Source organism: Lissotriton helveticus, chromosome 8 (assembly GCF_964261635.1).
Source record: "Lissotriton helveticus chromosome 8, aLisHel1.1, whole genome shotgun sequence".
NCBI classification, from domain to species: domain Eukaryota; kingdom Metazoa; phylum Chordata; class Amphibia; order Caudata; family Salamandridae; genus Lissotriton; species Lissotriton helveticus.
The window spans coordinates 631,908,686-631,927,780 of record NC_136069.1 but is presented as its reverse complement, the minus strand read 5'-3'; the positions used below and the strand labels follow the sequence as shown (position 1 = coordinate 631,927,780).

The 19,095-nt window shown below is 50.1% G+C and overlaps 1 protein-coding gene across 8 annotated transcripts in view; it reads left to right on the top strand.

The window, feature by feature from the left end:
* RBM26 (RNA binding motif protein 26) overlaps positions 1-19,095 on the top strand; it is an 812,370-nt gene that overhangs the window by 324,711 nt on the left and 468,564 nt on the right. For all 8 annotated transcript variants that reach the window (XR_013599857.1, XR_013599856.1, XM_078657487.1 and 5 more), the window contains exon 11: positions 17,982-18,098. Coding sequence is in view for 6 of the 8 variants with exons in the window: in XM_078657487.1 (XP_078513613.1) it covers positions 17,982-18,098 (117 nt within the window). In the remaining 2 variants the exon portion in view is untranslated. The remainder of the gene's footprint in view (positions 1-17,981; positions 18,099-19,095) is intronic.

Genomic DNA, 19,095 nt, shown 5'->3' with positions numbered 1-19,095 from the left:
GTAGGGCTCTGTGTGTGTGTGTGTGGGGCTCTGTGTGTGTGTGTGTGGGGCTCTGTGTGTGTGTGTGTGGGGCTCTGTGTGTGTGTGTGTGGGGCTCTGTGTGTGTGTGTGGGGCTCTGTGTGTGTGGGGGGGGCTCTGTGTGTGTGTGGGGCTCTGTGTGTGTGTGGGGCTCTGTGTGTGTGTGTGGGGCTCTGTGTGTGTGTGTGGGGCTCTGTGTGTGTGTGTGGGGCTCTGTGTGTGTGTGTGGGGCTCTGTGTGTGTGTGTGGGGCTCTGTGTGTGTGTTTGGGGCTCTGTGTGTGTGTTTGGGGCTCTGTGTGTGTGTGTGGGGCTCTGTGTGTGTGTGTGTCGCTCTGTGTGTGTGTGTGTCTGTGTGGGGCTCTGTGGCTTTGTGTGTGGCTCTGTGGCTTTGTGTGTGTGTGGCTGTGTGTGTGTGGCTGTGTGTGTGTGGGGTTCTGTCTGTGTGTGCGGGGTTCTCTGTCTGTGTGTGCGGGGTTCTCTGTCTGTGTGTGCGGGGTTCTCTGTCTGTGTGTGCGGGGTTCTCTGTCTGTGTGTGCGGGGTTCTCTGTCTGTGTGTGCGGGGTTCTCTGTCTGTGTGTGCGGGGTTCTCTGTCTGTGTGTGCGGGGTTCTCTGTCTGTGTGTGCGGGGTTCTCTGTCTGTCTGTGTGTGCGGGGTTCTCTGTCTGTCTGTGTGTGCGGGGTTCTCTGTCTGTCTGTGTGTGCGGGGTTCTCTGTCTGTCTGTGTGTGCGGGGTTCTCTGTCTGTCTGTGTGTGCGGGGTTCTCTGTCTGTCTGTGTGTGTGGGGTTCTCTGTCTGTCTGTGTGTGTGGGGTTCTCTGTCTGTCTGTGTGTGTGGGGTTCTCTGTCTGTCTGTGTGTGTGGGGTTCTCTGTCTGTCTGTGTGTGTGGGGTTCTCTGTCTGTCTGTGTGTGTGGGGTTCTCTGTCTGTCTGTGTGTGTGGGGTTCTCTGTCTGTCTGTGTGGCTCTGTGTGTGTGGGGTTCTCTGTCTGTCTGTGTGGCTCTGTGTGTGTGGGGCTCTGTGTGTGTGGGGCTCTGTGTGTGTGTGTGGGGCTCTGTGTGTGTGTGGGGGCTCTGTGTGTGTGTGGGGGGCTCTGTGTGTGTGTGGGGGGCTCTGTGTGTGTGGGGGGCTCTGTGTGGGTGGGGCTCTGTGTGGGTGGGGCTCTGTGTGGGTGGGGCTCTCTGTCTGTGTGTGTGGGGGGCTCTGTGTGGGTGGAGCTCTGTGTGTGTGTGGGGGGCTCTGTGTGGGTGGGGCTCTCTGTCTGTATGTGTGGGGGGGGCTCTGTCTGTGTGTGCGGGGCTCTGTCTGTGTGTGTGGGGGGGGCTCTGTCTGTGTGTGCGGGGCTCTGTGTGTGTGTGTGGGGGGGGCTCTGTCTGTGTGTGCGGGGCTCTGTGTGTGTGTGGGGGGCTCTGTGTGTGTGTGGGGGGCTCTGTGTGTGTGTGGGGGGCTCTGTGTGGGTGGGGCTCTCTGTCTGTGTGTGTGTGGGGGGCTCTGTGTGGGTGGAGCTCTGTGTGTGTGTGGGGGGCTCTGTGTGGGTGGGGCTCTCTGTCTGTATGTGTGGGGGGGGCTCTGTCTGTGTGTGCGGGGCTCTGTCTGTGTGTGCGGGGCTCTGTCTGTGTGTGCGGGGCTCTGTCTGTGTGTGCGGGGCTCTGTCTGTGTGTGCGGGGCTCTGTCTGTGTGTGCGGGGCTCTGTCTGTGTGTGCGGGGCTCTGTCTGTGTGTGCGGGGCTCTGTCTGTGTGTGCGTGTGGGGCTCTCTGTGTGTGCGTGTGGGGCTCTCTGTGTGTGCGTGTGGGGCTCTCTGTGTGTGCGTGTGGGGCTCTCTGTGTGTGCGTGTGGGGCTCTCTGTGTGTGTGGGGCTCTCTGTGTGTGTGGGGCTCTCTGTGTGTGTGGGGCTCTCTGTGTGTGTGGGGCTCTCTGTGTGTGTGGGGCTCTCTGTGTGTGTGGGGCTCTCTGTGTGTGTGTGTGTGTGTGTGTGGGGGGCTCTCTGTGTGTGTGTGTGTGTGGGGGGGGGGCTCTCTGTGTGTGTGTGTGTGTGGGGGGGGCTCTCTGTGTGTGTGTGTGTGTGGGGGGGGCTCTCTGTGTGTGTGTGTGTGTGGGGGGGGCTCTCTGTGTGTGTGTGTGTGTGTGGGGGGGGCTCTGTGTGTGTGTGGGGCTCTCTGTGTGTGTGTGTGTGTGGGGCTCTCTGTGTGTGTGTGTGTGTGGGGCTCTCTGTGTGTGTGTGTGTGTGGGGCTCTCTGTGTGTGTGTGTGTGTGGGGCTCTCTGTGTGTGTGTGTGTGTGTGTGTGTGTGTGGGGCTCTCTGTGTGTGTGTGGGGCTCTCTGTGTGTGTGTGTGTGTGGGGCTCTCTCTGTGTGTGTGTGTGGGGCTCTCTCTGTGTGTGTGTGTGTGTGTGTGTGTGGGGCTCTCTCTGTGTGTGTGTGTGTGTGTGTGTGGGGCTCTCTCTGTGTGTGTGTGTGTGTGTGTGTGGGGCTCTCTCTGTGTGTGTGTGTGTGTGGGTGGGGCTCTCTCTGTGTGTGTGTGTGTGGGGCTCTCTGTGTGTGTGTGTGTGTGTGTGTGTGTGTGTGTGTGTGGGGCTCTGTGTGTGTGTGTGTGGGGGGGCTCTCTCTGTGTGTGTGTGTGTGTGTGTGTGTGTGTGTGTGTGGGGGGGGGCTCTCTGTGTGTGTGTGTGTGGGGCTCTCTGTGTGTGTGTGTGTGGGGCTCTGTCTGTGTGTGTGTGTGTGGGGCTGTGTGTGTGTGTGGGGCTGTGTGTCAATCAATCAGGGGTTTGTTAAAGCGCGACTACTCACCCGTAAGGGTCTCAAGGCGCTAGTGGTGGGGGGGTTCAGGTTCCATTCCATCAAGGAGGGGGTCTGTCGAAGAGCCAGATTTTGAGGTTTCTTGCGAAGATAGGGAGCGATGTTGTCTGTCTGAGGTGGAGCGGAAGGGCGTTCCATGCTTTGGCCGCGAGGAAGGAGAAGGAGCGGCCTCCCGATCTGGTCTTTCTGGTGCGGGGGACCACGGCGTAGGAGAGCTGGGCTGATTGTAGGGTCCTTTGGGGTGCGTGGAATTTGAGTCGGCTGTTCAGGTATGCTGTTCCGGTGCCGTGGAGGGCCTTGTGTGCATGGGTGAGCATCTTAAAGGTGATTCTCGCCTCGACGGGGAGCCAGTGGAGTGTGCGCAGGTGCTGGGAGATGTGGCAGTGTTTTGGCAGGTTGAGGACCAGTCTTGCGGCGGGGTTCTGGATGTTCTGTAGCTTGCGGATGAGGTTTTTGTTTATTCCGGAGTAGAGTGCGTTGCCGTAGTCGAGTCTGCTGGGGACCAGGGCGTGAGTGACTGTCTTTCGGTGTTCGAGGGGGATCCATTTGAAGGTCTTGCGAAGGAGGCGGAGGGTGTGGAAGCAGGAAGATGAGACAGAGTTGATCTGGCTGTTTATTTTGAGCTCGGAGTCCAGGATGATTCCCAGGTTGCGTGCGTGGTCTGTGGGGGTTCTCGGGTTTCCGAGGGCGGTGGGCCACCAGGTGTCGCTCCAGGCGTCGGGGTTTGGGCCCATGATGAGTACTTCTGTTTTGTTGGTGTTTAGTTGTAGGCAGGTGTTTTTCATCCATTTGGCGACGGCTTCCATGCCTTCTCGAAAGTTGCGTCTGGCGGTGTTGGGCTTGTTGGATAGGGAGAGGATGAGCTGGGTGGTCGTCTGCGTATGACACGATGTTGAGTCCGTAGGTTCTGACGATGGGGGCAAGTGGAGCCATGTAGACGTTGAAGAGCGTCGGGCTGAGGGAGGAGCCCTGGGGACTCCGCAGGTGGTAGGTGTGGGGTCCGAGAGGAAAGGGGTGGTCTGACCCGCTGCGTCCTGCCGGAGAGGAAGGAGCAGATCCAGTCGAGGGCCTTGTCCTGGATTCCTGCGTCGTAGAGTCTGCGTATTAGGGTGCGGTGGGAGACTGTGTCGAACGACGCTGATAGGTCGAGGAGGATGAGGGCTACTGTTTCTCCTTTGTCCAGTAGGGTGCGGATGTCGTCTGTTGCGGCGAGGAGGGCGGTTTCCGTACTGTGGTTTTTTCTGAAGCCGGATTGGGAGGAGTCGAGGATGTTGTGTTCTTCATGAATGTGGCGAGTTGGCTGTTCATGGCTTTCTCAATGACTTTCACTGGGAACGGTAGCAGGGAGATGGGGCTGTAGTTTTTGAGGTCGTTGAGGTCCGCTGAGGGTTTCTTTAGGAGGGGGTTCACCTCGGCGTGTTCCCAGTCGTCGGGGAACGAGGCGGTCGCCAGGGAGCGGTTGATTGTGTGGCGGAGCATGGGTGCGATGGTGTCGGCGGCTCTGTTGAAGATGTGGTGGGGGCAGGGGTCCGTGGGGGCCCCTGAGTGGATTGACTTCATTGTCTTCAGTGTGTCTTCGGTGGTGAGGGCTGTCCAGTCATCAATCGCTGGTTTCCGGGTGTCGGGGGTGGTTGGTGAGGGTTCAGTGTGTTGGTTGTCTTCGTCGAAGTTGTCGTAGATGCTCTTGATTTTGTGGTGGAAAAAGGTGCCGAGTTTGTCACAGAGGTCTTGTGAGGGAGGGATGTCGGTAGACTCGCTGGTGGGTTGGGTGAACTCCTTGATGATGCTGAAGAGTTTCTTGCTGTTGTGTGCGTGGGTGGAGATTCTGTCTTCAATTGCTTTTTTCCTCGTTTCTCTGATGAGTTGATGGTGGGCGTTGGTGGCGGCTCTGAAGTTGTTGTGGGCTTCTGTGGATTTGGTGTTTCTCCAGGCCTTTTCGAGGCGGCGGCATGTGTGCCTGGATTCTCGAAGTTCGGTGGTAAACCATCTGGCTTTCTTGGCACGGGTATTGTTGTTTTTCTTTAAGGGGGGCTATGGTGTTGGTGCTGTCCGAGATCCATCTATGCAGGGTTTGGGCTGCGGTGTTGGGGTCGTCGTTTTCCGCGATGGTTGGGTGGAGTTGTTGAGTGAGGAGGTGAGCTGGTCGTCGGTGATTTTGGTCCAGTAGTTAGTATTAGATTCCTTACCGCCCCACCCATCCTCCCCGTTCTGCGAACTGATACCTAGGGTTAAGGACATCCCTTTCAGGGCCCTAGTTTCAATTGGCATCAGTGTTGGTTCTCACATGGCTCTGCGTGTTCTGGCGCGGAAAAGCTGTGTGCAAAGAACTGACGTCAGCTCGCGGAGGCGGCGTCTATATACTCCAGCGACGTCATCACGGCGCACGACGCCGACGACGGACGCGGAGCCGCAGGGGACGCCTGCAGACGACGCCTACCGACGCGCAGGGGTACTGCTACGCAAAAGTTTCCGGATCCAGACTGACGCCTGGGGATATTCTAAGGTAAGGAATCTAATACTAACTACTGTTTCTTACAGATATATCGTTACCGAAGGTAAGTACCTTGTTCTTTAGTTCTCCAGTATTGGAAACTTTCATAGATTCACATGTGACCCACCCTCCTTTGCTGGGAAAGCTCGACCTTCTACATCTTCATGGTTGTCCTATGGTACTACGGCTATGAAAATCTGAAGGTCTGAGGTTCTCTCAGGAGGGTTCTAGAGGGTGAGGCTAATCTGATTGGTTGTTGATTTTATTTGGTCTCTTTTACAAAAAGAGGTGGATATGCTACAAAACTGGAATGGGCCTAGGGCTGGTTTCTAGTTTGTGATAGCTTTGCATTGCTATTTTTATATATACACCGGGGACTGCCTTCTCGACAGTGGGGAATGATTCAAGCATGTACATTATGAAAGTTTCCAATACTGGAGAACTAAAGTTACAGGTAAGTAACTTGTTTTCTTTTTCATTGTTCTTCATATTAAAAGTTCCGTTCCACACAGGGTTTTTGAACAGGCTACAATATTCAGGTTAAGGTTCATTTGTTTTTAATGTTAATAAAAATGAATGCTCTTCTCAAAGTCATCTCTGGCGCAACAGCTTATTAAAAGGATTCAGTTTCATCCCATAAATCTGAAGATCAGGAATAGTCTATTCCAGATATTTCTGATCTTTGGTCATCAGATACAGTGGTATCCTTCTCCAATTCTACTCACACCTGCCAGTGTCACCAACTCTCTAGATTAGTAGTCATAATGTATTTGCCCCAAAAGATATGGGTTTCATTTGGGGCACAGAAGTTTTGTAGGAGGTTACACATCTAACTCTGCTAAAGTATTAAGACATTTTTGTATGTTTGATTACTGTGTTGTATGGCCAAAGGATCTCCTAAAAAGAAGGCACAGGTAAGCAGTATTGTAAAATTGACTAGATGGGAGAAGTTAGTGAGATCATACCTAATTGCTCATGCATAAACTATCAGGTAGTTGGATAATGTCTAATGTCTTTCAAACTAAATTGAAAATGTTCTTTGAGACCTTCTCTTCATGGTGTAAATGTTCAAAACATTTTAAACAGAAGGGGATATCTGCTGCAGAAACAGTACTAGCTACTAAACATTTTACATTCTACTCCGTTTTGAGTTAACTGTATTAGTAGCTGAATTGCATTGTAATGTAACTGTAGCTCTCATCCCTTGGCTTTCTGATGGCCTCTAGTAGATGGAGTTGTTTGTAGCCTAACATCTTGCCCACTGGTTTGGTTGCCTGATATAGTTAGTGTTTGTTCACATCATCCAGTTTTTTAGGTCTCGCGTGGCGTACTGCGCACATGCGCAGTCGAGCTCGCGAGATTTTATGTTTTTAGGAGAACTTCATTAGTGAGGGTTAAGCCCCGCCCCTCTTCTCCATTGGCTGGCCTCCTAAACGGTGGCCAGCCATTGGAGAAGAGGTCCTAGTGACGTTCTCCTTTCTCGCTAAGCCCCATCCTTTTCAGACTGGGTTCCTTGCCTTACCTTTGTGGTAAAAGGTTTCTTATCTTCTTTATGGGTCCAGATGGCCCCTATAAAGAAGATAACGAACCTTTTACCACAGCAGGAAGTCGGGGAGCCCAGTCTGAAAAGGACGGGTCTTAGCGTCAAAAGGCTGTGTCATGGCGAGCGCTTCTTAGTTACTGCAAATAAACAGAGCTGTTTTAGAAACATTCGCTTCACATCGGAACTTTGAGTGCGTTTTTTCAGGTCGAGGTAATATCCGGTCTGCCGAAGGCAGAACCGGAAGTACCGAGATTTAATGTTTCTTAATGTGGACTATTTGTCCAGCCTCTGTTTTTGCCTCTCTCCCATTGGCTGGCTTCCTAAACGGAGGCCAGCCATTGGAGGAGAGAGCTGTCCCTCCGAATAGGCTCCATCCTTTTCGGATTTGGAGGTGAGTTCGGTGGTGTTCTTTCCACTTTTAGGCCACGCCCATTCTGAGAACACCGAACACGCCCCCAATCCGAAAAATCTTGAACGTTGTGTCCGCCATTATTTGTTTTGTTTTCCCAGTTTCCAGAGCTGCTCTGCTCGTCCCCCCTCCCTCCGCCCACAGCTCTCCTCCGTCCCGCTCCCCCCTCCCTCCGCCCGCAGCTCTCCTCCGTCCCGCTCCCCCCTCCCTCCGCCCGCAGCTCTCCTCTCTCCCGCTCCCCCCTCCCTCCGCCCGCAGCTCTCCTCCGTCCCGCTCCCCCCCCTCCCTCCGCCCACAGCTCTCCTCCGACCCCCCCCCCCCCTTTCTCCACCCCATCCCCCACTACCTCTCCCCGGACAGCGCAGTCCTGCTCTTAACTGAGCTATTGAGTAGTGGAGAGATAAAAGTGTTTGCCCAGGGTCACACGATGTGGGGAAGCTGAGAAACCGAAATTAGTAATGTTTTAACCCAAGATCGGCGGTCCAGTGCCTAGATCTCATCTCCTCCCTGTGCTCCGCTCCGGTGGCTTGTGCCTGAGTAACGCACGTGCCTGCATTCAGTTGTCCGTCATACATGCCAATCAAAGCAACATGCGCTATACCAGTAGTTGTAAAGAGAGGTATAGGATAAACCCAGGCATGCTATTTATGACTTCTTTTTAAAAACTGTATAAACAGTACGTGCATATATAGTTTACATTCCATATCATCATTGCCTTGCTTACAATATTATTTCCCCATCAGCTATCGCTCACATTTTAGTAAGGTATGTTAGCTCAGTGGGTTAATGCACATGTTGCAGAGCGTTGTGTATACACTGGAGAACAAAGGATGAAAACTGGTGTCTCCCAGAGTGGACCGTTATTCCAATTTAAAGCAGCGCGACACACACTGGGGAGGGAATTGTGAAATATTGCTATCCATTTGAACTCGGTGATCACGAGCACCGGGCCTTGCAGCCCCTCCTGGGGTTGGGAGGGGTTGGCTGTGTGCATCATTTGGAGAAAGTCTTCTGTTCCTGGAACACACACCGGATGTACTCGCGCTCTCAATGCATGCCAGTTGCACCGCCAGCCCTCCTCCTCCACTAATCACGGCGGTGATTGTGGGACGTCCTCTGAGGTGTTTCTCTGGCCGCCAGTCACGTTCAGAGAATCGCTGCTGTGCTGTCTATAGGTTGCAACTTTCAGAACATCTGCCTGGATCATCCTAGCTGATACTGCGTAGTGAGTGCAGAGTGGTGAGTGCAGAGTGGTGAGTGCAGAGTGGTGAGTGCAGAGTGGTGAGTGCAGAGTGGTGAGTGCAGAGTGGTGAGTGCAGAGTGGTGAGTGCAGAGTGGTGAGTGCAGAGTGGTGAGTGCAGAGTGGTGAGTGCAGAGTGGTGAGTGCAGAGTGGTGAGTGCAGAGTGGTGAGTGCAGAGTGGTGAGTGCAGAGTGGTGAGTGCAGAGTGGTGAGTGCAGAGTGGTGAGTGCAGAGTGGTGAGTGCCGAGTGGTGAGTGCCGAGTGGTGAGTGCCGAGTGGTGAGTGCCGAGTGGTGAGTGCCGAGTGGTGAGTGCCGAGTGGCGAGTGGCGAGTGGCGAGTGCCGTTGAGTGGCGAGTGCAGTTGAGTGGCGAGTGCAGTTGAGTGGCGAGTGCAGAGTAGCGTGTATTGGCAATGTAAATGACAATGCCATTTATTTATGATTTAAAGAAAAAAAAAGAAATGTCATGAGCAATGCCAATAGCTCTACCTTTAATGATGCCGAGACCATTGCATTGTAAATGCTTGTTTGTCCTCTGGCCTGTAGTAGGAGGGAATATGGCGACGGGTAAATCTCCCGAGGTGAGAGTGGGCACAGTCGGAACTGGGCTGTCTCTTTCCTCAACGAAGTTCGCCAGCTCAGCAGCTCGCAACATCGTGGAGCAGTAGCCGACATCTGTAGGGCCAGTAATGGGCGCATGCTGTGCTCTCGCACCGGTACCCAATTGTTCTTTGTTGCCTTTAAAGTCTTCGCAAATGCTATTTAACAGCCATGTTTGGTGAAACAGGGGGTTACATTGAAGCTTCTCGTTGAAACAAAGGAGCCGAAACAGCTGCATCTTCTGGTTTTTAAAGGGAGGCTCCAGGTGAACGTCATCGAAAGGATGTATATTTGGGAACCCTTGTGTGTCTTGAGGTTCAGGCACTTATTCTTGAGAGGACTGGGGCTGAAGGGACAGCGTCTTTAAAGGGAGGCGCCTCCTAAGGGGCATCCATCCACAGGAGGGTCTTCTCTTTTTTCTGCGTGCCCCCTGTGCTGCAGGGCTGGGCAGCAGCAGAGTTATTTAAGCAGCGCAGCATGGACTTTTTCAGGACACACTTTGTAACTTGTGATCAAGCGTAGTTGTCAGTTTCCTGCCTCTCCATTTTTAAGCAAAAGGAAGACTTTCTCGGTGTTTCTTGAAGCCGAGCGATGGATAGGGCCGTGGAGATGGTATAGCGGCGGAAGGAGGGCGCTGCCGGTTCCCGCGGTGGCCGAGGCAGAGTGCAGGAATGGTGGGCAGGGTTCGATGGCGGGGGGCTCCGGGGGCGGCACTGCAGCACTGCGATGGTCCTGCAGAACATGATTAACATCTCCATCTGCGGGGGCTCAGCACCCATCGCGCCGCCGGTTCCCGCGGTGGCCGAGGCAGGGTGCAGGAATGGTGGCCAGGGTTCGATGGCGGGGGGCTCCGGGGGCGGCACTGCAGCACTGCGATGGTCCTGCAGAACATGATTGACATCTCCATCTGCGGGGGCTCAGCACCCATCGCGCCGCCTCCAACAACCTGACCCAGCGGGAGATCCGCACCGTGGAGTTAAGAGCGGTGCTATATCGGGGGAGGTTTGAGCGTGCTGGGTGGAGGGCAGATCCGTACTGTTGGAGGTAAGAGCGGAGCTATATCGGGGAAGATGTTTGGAACGGGCTGTTTGGAGGGCAGACCAACACTGTGGAGGAAATTTTTCTGGACGTGGGTGAAAGTGTAAGGCATGTGCTTTACATGGCGTTTTCTAGTTATCTTTCCTACTGGCTGCAAACATCTGAATGAGGGGGGTTAACACTGTCACCGCAGAAGCCTAATAAATGTTTTTGTAGACACCACAGTCCCCCTCTGACCGGCTCTTGCTCCGGACAGCCCTGTGGGTGGGTTTCTGTCAGCTTCGAAAGAATGTGCCCAGATGGGTCTGTGGAGGAGGGAGTTGTCCGGTCAGCTCTCGCGCTGCAGCAGAGCCATCTTGCAAAGAGCTCGGCCGCTTCTCCTCGTCAAGGGAATTTTGCCTGCGGCAAGTAACCGCGATCCCAAACAGAGGGGGCTGTAACCTCAGCCCCCGAGTACACTTCTTGTTTATCAGAACTTTCCATTGTTTCTTCCCCTCGCGCGCCCCGCAGCTGAAGCAAGAAGCCAGGACAATACAGTGATTCTCTCAAGCAGCTCGCGGCCAGAGGACGTGGCGTACTGCCCTACGAAAGAGGTGTCAGGGGTGGCGTGCAGCCCTATAAGCAAGAGTCAGGGGCCCGTGCTACCCTCTGAAATGAGTGCTATCTTGTACATTTGCAATTTTTCCCTCCTTTCACTCCACTTGTATATTTGCATTTTTTTTCTGTTTGTATCTCTTATGTAACTCAGGTATTCCAAAGTCCTTATGTAACGCAACTGGTTCTTTTGTAAAGTGCTCTGACACCTCCGGGTAATGTTCGCGCTATATAAAATCGCATTCAATTATATTTAAATCCTATGTAGAACGCGCCGAGAGGAACCAGGGAAAGTGTGCATCCCTAGGAACTAGGGAGCAGTCATGGGGTCATGGTATGTTGCTCTAGGAACGAGGTGCCGGGGACAGCTTTGCTTTGCTGTCATAGGGAGTAGAGGGCAGTACAGCGTGCTTCTCCTTGAATGGCTGCCAGATATAGTGTGCTAACCTAGAAGTCGGTGCTAGACGAAGAGGGCCTTCTCAGACGGAGGTGTCCGGGGAAATGAGCTCCTCTAGGAGGTAGGGTTAATAACAAAGCTTGCCTGCTCTGTAAGGTGAAGTAGGCAGTGGATTAAGGGCTAGAGTGCCTGACGGTGACCCTGGGGAACCAGGTTCGAGTCTGGCGGGAGACTCCGGCATCCTGTGATTCTGGGCATATCACTTAATCTCCTTGTGCCTACAAGAAACATAATATACAAAAAAATAAATGTTTCCCTCTGTAGTGCAACTGGCGCTCGTGTAAAGCGCTCTGAAACTTTCGAGTTCGCGCTATATAAAACTGCCAAAAAATAAATTAAATGTAGAGTAAGTACTGCTCTTAAGTACGATATCATAAGCCATAATGCAAGAAAAATGGCCTCCGAGCACCGTGAGTGGGCAGGCAAAACACCCACAATCGGATTGCAGTAGGTCCTCACACGCTCCCAGGCCTTGGTGTTACAGCACCTGCTGCACCCCCAACCTCTCTTCCGACTGAGTGACCGCCGCAGAGCCTTGCCCCGCCTGTGTGTGTGTGTGTGGCTCTGTGTGTGTGTGGCTCTGTGTGTGTGGCTCTGTGTGTGTGTGGCTCTGTGTGTGTGTGGCTCTGTGTGTGTGTGTGGCTCTGTGTGTGTGGCTCTGTGTGTGTGTGGCTCTGTGTGTGTGTGGCTCTGTGTGTGTGTGGCTCTGTGTGTGTGTGGCTCTGTGTGTGTGTGGCTCTGTGTGTGTGTGTGGCTCTGTGTGTGTGTGGCTCTGGGTGTGTGTGGCTCTGTGTGTGTGTGGCTCTGTGTGTGTGTGGCTCTGTGTGTGTGTGGCTGTGTGTGTGTGTGTGTGGCTCTGTGTGTGTGTGTGGCTGTGTGTGTGTGGCTCTGTGTGTGTGTGTGGCTCTGTGTGTGTGTGTGGCTCTGTGTGTGTGTGTGGCTCTGTGTGTGTGTGTGGCTCTGTGTGTGTGTGTGGCTCTCTGTGTGTGTGTGGCTCTCTGTGTGTGTGTGTGGCTCTGTGTGTGTGTGTGGCTCTGTGTGTGTGGGTCTGTGTGTGTGGCTCTGTGTGTGTGGCTCTGTGTGTGTGTGTGTGTGGCTCTGTGTGTGTGTGTGTGTGTGGCTCTGTGTGTGTGTGTGTGTGTGGCTCTGTGTGTGTGTGTGTGTGGCTCTGTGTGTGTGTGTGTGTGGCTCTGTGTGTGTGTGTGGCTCTGTGTGTGTGTGTGGCTCTGTGTGTGTGTGTGGCTCTGTGTGTGTGTGTGGCTCTGTGTGTGTGTGTGTGTGGCTCTGTGTGTGTGGCTCTGTGTGTGTGTGTGGCTCTGTGTGTGGCTCTGTGTGTGGCTCTGTGTGTGGCTCTGTGTGTGTGTGTGTGGCTCTGTGTGTGTGTGTGGCTCTGTGTGTGTGTGTGTGCCTCTGTGTGTGTGTGTGTGGCTCTGTGTGTGTGTGTGTGTGGCTCTGTGTGTGTGTGTGTGGCTCTGTGTGTGTGTGTGGCTCTGTGTGTGTGTGGCTCTGTTTGTGTGTGTGTGGCTCTGTTTGTGTGTGTGTGGCTCTGCGTGTGTGTGGCTCTGTGTGTGTGTGGCTCTGCGCGTGTGGCTCTGCGTGTGTGTGGCTCTCTGTGCGGCTCTCTGTGCGTGTGTGTGGCTCTGTGCGTGTGTGTGTGTGGCTGTGTGTGGGGGGCTGTGTGTGGGGGGGCTCTGTGTTTGTGTGGGGGGGCTGTTTGTGTGGGGGGGCTCTGTGTGTGTGGGGGGGCTCTGTGTGTGTGGGGGGCTCTGTGTGTGTGTGCGGGGGACTCTGTGTGCGGGGGGGCTCTGTGTGTGCTTGCGCGGGGGGCTCTGTGTGTGCGCAGGGGGCTCTGTGTGCGGGCGGGGGGCTCTGTGTGCGCGCGGGGGGCTCTGTGTGCGCGCAGGGGGGATCTGTGTGCGCGCGGGGGGCTCTGTGTGCGCGCGGGGGGCTCTGTGTGCGCGCGGGGGGCTCTGTGTGTGCGCAGGGGGCTCTGTGTGTGCGCGGGGGGCTCTGTGTGTGCGCGGGGGGCTCTGTGTGTGCGCGGGGGGCTCTGTGTGTGCGCGGGGGGCTCTGTGTGCGCGGGGGGCTCTGTGTGTGCGCGGGGGGCTCTGTGTGTGGGGTGGGCTGTGTGTGGGGTGGGCTATGTGTGTGGGGTGGGCTCTGTGTGTGTGGGGGGGGCTCTGTGTGTGTGGGGGGGGGCTCTGTGTGTGTGGGGGGGCTCTGTGTGTGTGGGGGGGCTCTGTGTGTGTGGGGGGGCTCTGTGTGTGTGGGGGGGCTCTGTGTGTGTGGGGGCTCTGTGTGTGTGTGTGGGGGCTGTGTGTGTGTGTGGGGGGGGGCTCTGTGTGTGTGTGTGGGGGGGGCTGTGTGTGTGTGTGTGGGGGGGGGGGGCTCTGTGTGTGTGTGTGTGTGTGTGTGTGTGGGGGGGGCTCTGTGTGTGTGTGTGTGCGCGTGTGTGGGTGTGGGGGGGGCTCTGTGTGTGTGGGTGCAAATGCAATAGGTCTCGCATTTGCGACAGATTAAGCTATTGGCATTGTAAATGACAATATTTAGGAACAATGGTACATGATAGAATATCACAACCTTACAAGAGGCACAGCTATCTGATAGTCTCTACTCCTATTCTTGTTTTAAAGAAATCTTCTTTACACATTTGAAATTTGTTTTCATGAAATTTTCATATTTATTCAGAGGTATTTACTCTGAAACTCCATTTTTTGAAAACTGTTCTAGTTCAAAACATATTTGTTATTATCATACTTAATTACATTCCAATGTAATTTCCATCATTACATATGAATATGCACTGATATTGTTATTTATACAAATATCATAAACACTTTACGGCGATAGTTGTAAAGGTTGGCCCGATGCATTTCGGGACAGATGTCCCTTCTTCACGGGCCTCTGTGAAAAAAATAAGTGAATATGTATCAATAATACATCACTTTTACATTCATTATGCAATTGTATATACATTAGCCACTGTTTATCTGTTGAGTTTGCCACCATACTTTGGCCGTGCTTATTTCCATATACAGGATTTCTAACACTCAGAGATTAATGCATCTTTATCTCTAAAACAACACTGTGGATGTTTTCTTAATGTTCTGTTACATGCACATTGCGTGATCCTATTGTTACCCATTTGTTCATGTCTATGGATCCCAACTGTGAGTGATAAGCTTCTGTCACTGAAGTCTGCCTTTAATAGGAAATCATTAATGTCGATAAATACAAGGACTGGCGCTAATGCCTGAACGAGAAGTGAATAAAAAAATGCTGCTCTTTGGTGACTGTAATGATGAATGAAACACTCACGTGTTAAGTGAGTCCCAATCCTCTGAATTTCTAGATGACACAGGTGGTCAAGAAACCACTGAGGGTCTAAAAACAAAAGTAATTCCGTTGTCATAACCGGTTAGATGTCTAAACGTCGTGAATTATTATCCCTAACTCCGTGACCATGCAGTGCATAGTCGAAAAGTACCTTATTTGCATGAAGCTCGAACGTGACCTGAAACGCAATAGAATATCAATGTGTCAAATGCTGCAGGAGACCCCTGTACTTATAAGATGTGAACATGATAAATAATATCTCCATGGTGCTCACCTCTAGCGCGTGGATGTTCTGAATCAATATCGCCTGTAAACACTCTTCCGGGTTTCTTCGAAAAGTCGCCCGAACTCTCGCGAGTTTATAACGGGAGGACCCGGCCATGAATTACTATGGTTGAAAGACGCTAATGCAAGCTGTCGAATATAGCGGCCATTATTAACTAGTGGATGAACCGCTGTGCCCTGGGGTAGAATAAAGAAAAAGAATAAAGAAAAAGCTCTACGTGAAGCAAATGAGTCAATAAATCTCAATGATAGAATAATACAATAACGCGACTTAAAACTTCAGGGACTGTCGTGTATGTTACGATATGAAGTGCCAATCTTTCAGTAGATCAGATTAGTAATCTCGATCTCCTAAACTGAACATGGTCTTTGTTCCTGCGTGAATAAGTTGACCCAAATTAAAAAAATTGGGTGATAACAGTACCTAAAAATGTCAGTGATTGTGAGCTACGCGTATGTACAAGTTTCAATTTTGCTAAATTAGATTACATGTTTGCCTGAAACAATACTAACATCATATTACCTATTAACAACATCACAGTAGCAATCTGAATATAAACATGCACGACATGAGTAAATAGTGCTGTTCAGTGAACATCGAATTATGACATCATAGTTGTCTTTACAAAAAACATCCCAGATCTAATTTATCGTTTAAACCTAGGGGTTCCATTGTTTGGAACTTCTTGATGAACAGTACTTCCCTTTGGGATAAGGTCTTGCGACTATCTGTCCCTTCTCTTACTTCTATTTTTTCAATGTCCATGAACCTCATTTGGGAGATGTTATGTTTATGCGTGATCCAATGTGCAGCCAAATTGGATTTAGTGTTTTGGTTACGGATCATGCTTTTGTGTTCTCCTATTCTGACTTTGAGTTTTCTTTCTGTCTTGCCTATGTACATAAGGCCGCAAGGACATTTTATGCAGTAGATAACAAAGTTGGTATTGCAATCGGCTGTAAATTTCAAAGTGTATTTGTCACCAGTTCTGGGGTGAGTTATAAAGTTCTGTTGCATTACATTATTGCAATGTATGCAATTTTTGCATTTTCGCATTCCTTTATGTTGGGCAATGTCTTGCGGTGGTGTTTGTTTGAGATATTCTTGTAGATTCCGGCTTCTGGTGTAAGAAAAAATGGGTTTAGTTTGAAAAATGTTGTTAAAATCTTCATCGTTTTGAAGTAATTCCCATCTTTTTGAAATGATTTTCCTTATGTTAATAGCTTTGGTGGAGAATTTAGAAACAAATACATTGCGTGTGGTTGTGGTGGGTTTCATTTTGCTCTTCAGTAGTGTTTCACGGTTGATGTCTTTAACTCGTGCGTCCGCCTTTTCAATGCTTTTTTTTGGGTAGCCTCTTTCTCTAAATCTTTTCTTAATTCTCCTTAAATCCGCTTCGTGGGTTTCAGTAGTGGAGCAAATCCTTTTGCTTCTCAACATTTGTGAAAAAGGTAAATTCTCAATCAATTTTGGAGAGTGGAAACTCTGGTACAGTAGAGTGTTGTTTCGGTCCGTCGTTTTCACGAATGTTTGAGTTTGGATTTTAGATTCCTTTTTTGTGATCTTAACATCGAGAAACGATATTTCTTCACTGTTTATTGAATGTGTAAATTTAATTCTTGGGTTTTTATCATTCAATTCTTTGATATTCTGTTCAAGGGATTCACGGGAACCTTTCCATATCAGGAAAATATCATCGATAAAGTGGCGAAACATGATAAGATCCTCCTGCCATTTGGTGTTGGACAAGATATGTTGCTCCTCGAACTGCGCCATAAAAATCTTTGCGTATGTTGGGGCTCCCCCAAATGCCATGCTTGTTCCACTGATTTGTAAATAAAACTCTTCTTCGAATTTGAAGTAACTGTGTTCGAGATAGAATGTCAATAATTCTAACACTAAAACTTTGTTTGCACCAAGATTCTCTAGCTGTAGCAAAGCCCATTCTGTTGCTTCGATGCCTTCTTTTAATGGGATGGACGTATACAAAGCGGTGACGTCTATGGTGCACATTATCCATTGATGGCTTTCATTTGTGTCTAGACTGTTCATGTGATTCAAAAAATCCGTGGTGTCTTTGATGTTAGTTTTCCACCGTGTGACAAATTGTTGTAAAAACAGGTCAATGTATTTTCCCAATGGTTCAAACAATGATCCGATTCCCGAAACTATTGGTCTGAAAGGAGGGTCATATAGATTCTTATGTACCTTGGGTAACATATACATGTGACAATGCCATTTATTTATCTGTTTTCAAAACCAACACATAAATAAAAATGTTGTCATTTACAATGGCAATAGCTCTAACTTTTGCAAAGGCGAGACCGTTGCATTGTAAATGCTTGTTTGTCATAGAAGTAAAGTCCTTCATTTGAACAATCTTTCGTTAGCCATCCATTTTAATTCAAAGCTTTCCGAGTTTTCGTTTTTTCGAAGTTCATTTTTTTACCTTCACTATTTGTGTTCTGCATTGGATAGCAAATATTCTCATACATCATTTCCACTGTTCTTACATCTAATTATGCACCCTTAATTTCCTTCAGACTTTTTTCTTAACATTGGTGTTTAGAAACTGCTTTGAATTTTATACTTTCGTGTTTGAATTTTTGCCTGATGATTGAAAGTCGGGTAAAGATAAAAAGGTAACTTTTTCACCACTACAACTTCTTTTTTGGAACAAATACAGAAAACGTTTTTATTACTTAATACAAAATAAATACGTTCACCTGTGCTTTTGTAGCATAGCTAGAATTTGCTGGGCTAGGAGTTTTTCTTCATGGTCTTTTTAAATGTCCCTATTGAATTTTTGATTGTACAAAGGAGAATGCCAATATATGTGGCTTTTTGAATAGTGAGGCCTGGCTGTGTCTCAAAACTTAGTATGAACAAGCCATACCTAGTCTAATAGAAAGGTTTCCTACTTGATACATGGATCTTGGACATAGTTCCTTAAATTTGTTTTCTGAAAAGTCATTCCAGTTAAACTGGAGATTTTTCTTAAAAAACAAAAACAAAAAATCCTGCTAGGCAATATTGCTTACATATTTTTTCTACCATTCATGAGCTTGTAACATAGTTTCAGAAGTACTCTGTGTATTTAACTTCAGTTAGTGCAATTTTGGCACAAACGCGTACTTTTGTTGTTGACCATTTTAACAGATATACTCTCCGTTTAGGTTTCAACCCTCCAGAAGAACTTTTAATATCTTTCCAGCAGCTGACTCAGTCATCCCTAAAGCATCAGTTGACCCAGCTCGACTTACTGGGACAGAGCTCATCCACCACAATAAAAGGTAAGGCACATGCATCATTTTTGTTGTGATGGTATATAATTTTTTTTTTACTCCTCACGGCATTGCCCGAAAGTACATTTAAAACCTTTTTGTACATGAGATTCTTCCTTTTTAGTATTATGGCCTGTTTGTTATATAGATTTAATTTGCACTGTATTTCTTGTGACAGACTTAGGGCTGCATTCAATGCAACCAGACAGCCTATTTTGCGTGTATCAGGCTTGTTACTTCTAAGGTTTTTCCGAGTTGGTGGTTGTACATGGAAAGAAGTTGAATTGAATCCTAGTCTTTTATAGTAGATCACAGTTGCAAGTTTCAGCACTTTAGGATGGACTCTTTCACTACTCAGTTGTGTGTGTACCATGTATAGGAAAGTGCCCCCTTTTGACATGGTCACCCCCACATTTTGCCTGGCTTCTGATTCAATTTTGACAGACGTGCACTGGGTTCCTGCTACCAGGTCCCAAGTACCAGATCCCTCGACAGAAAACTGTGCACTTGTCCCCCAATTGGCAATACTTTTAGCACCCCTTGTAAGTACCTAGTAAATGGTACCCCTGGTACATAGGGCAAGGAGGCTAAAGAGGGTGGTCTCGAAGTTCTGCTATTGCAGACTACGTGCCATGGTGCAGAGAATATGGCACACCTCCTGTGTGCCATGCCCGCAGGCACTGCATGCAGTTTAGGTTAGTCACCCCTACAACAGACCTTACAGCCCTAAGATAGGGTGCACTAAACTGCATGTGTGTGTAGGAAAGTGGGTTTCTGTTGCAGTAACCCCCCCCACTTTTTGCCAGACTACTGAAGCACTTTTCCTTGGTGTGCCCGGGGCCCTGCCAATCAGGTTCCCAGGACCTGTGTTCTTCCCCCAAAAACGAACCCAATAGGCATCTCTGGCCACAGTTCAGCCCCTGGTAAATGGTACCACAGGTACCCAGGGCACTGTGACCTGGGAAGACATCTAAGGGCATCAGTATTATGGTGCCACCCTTAGCGA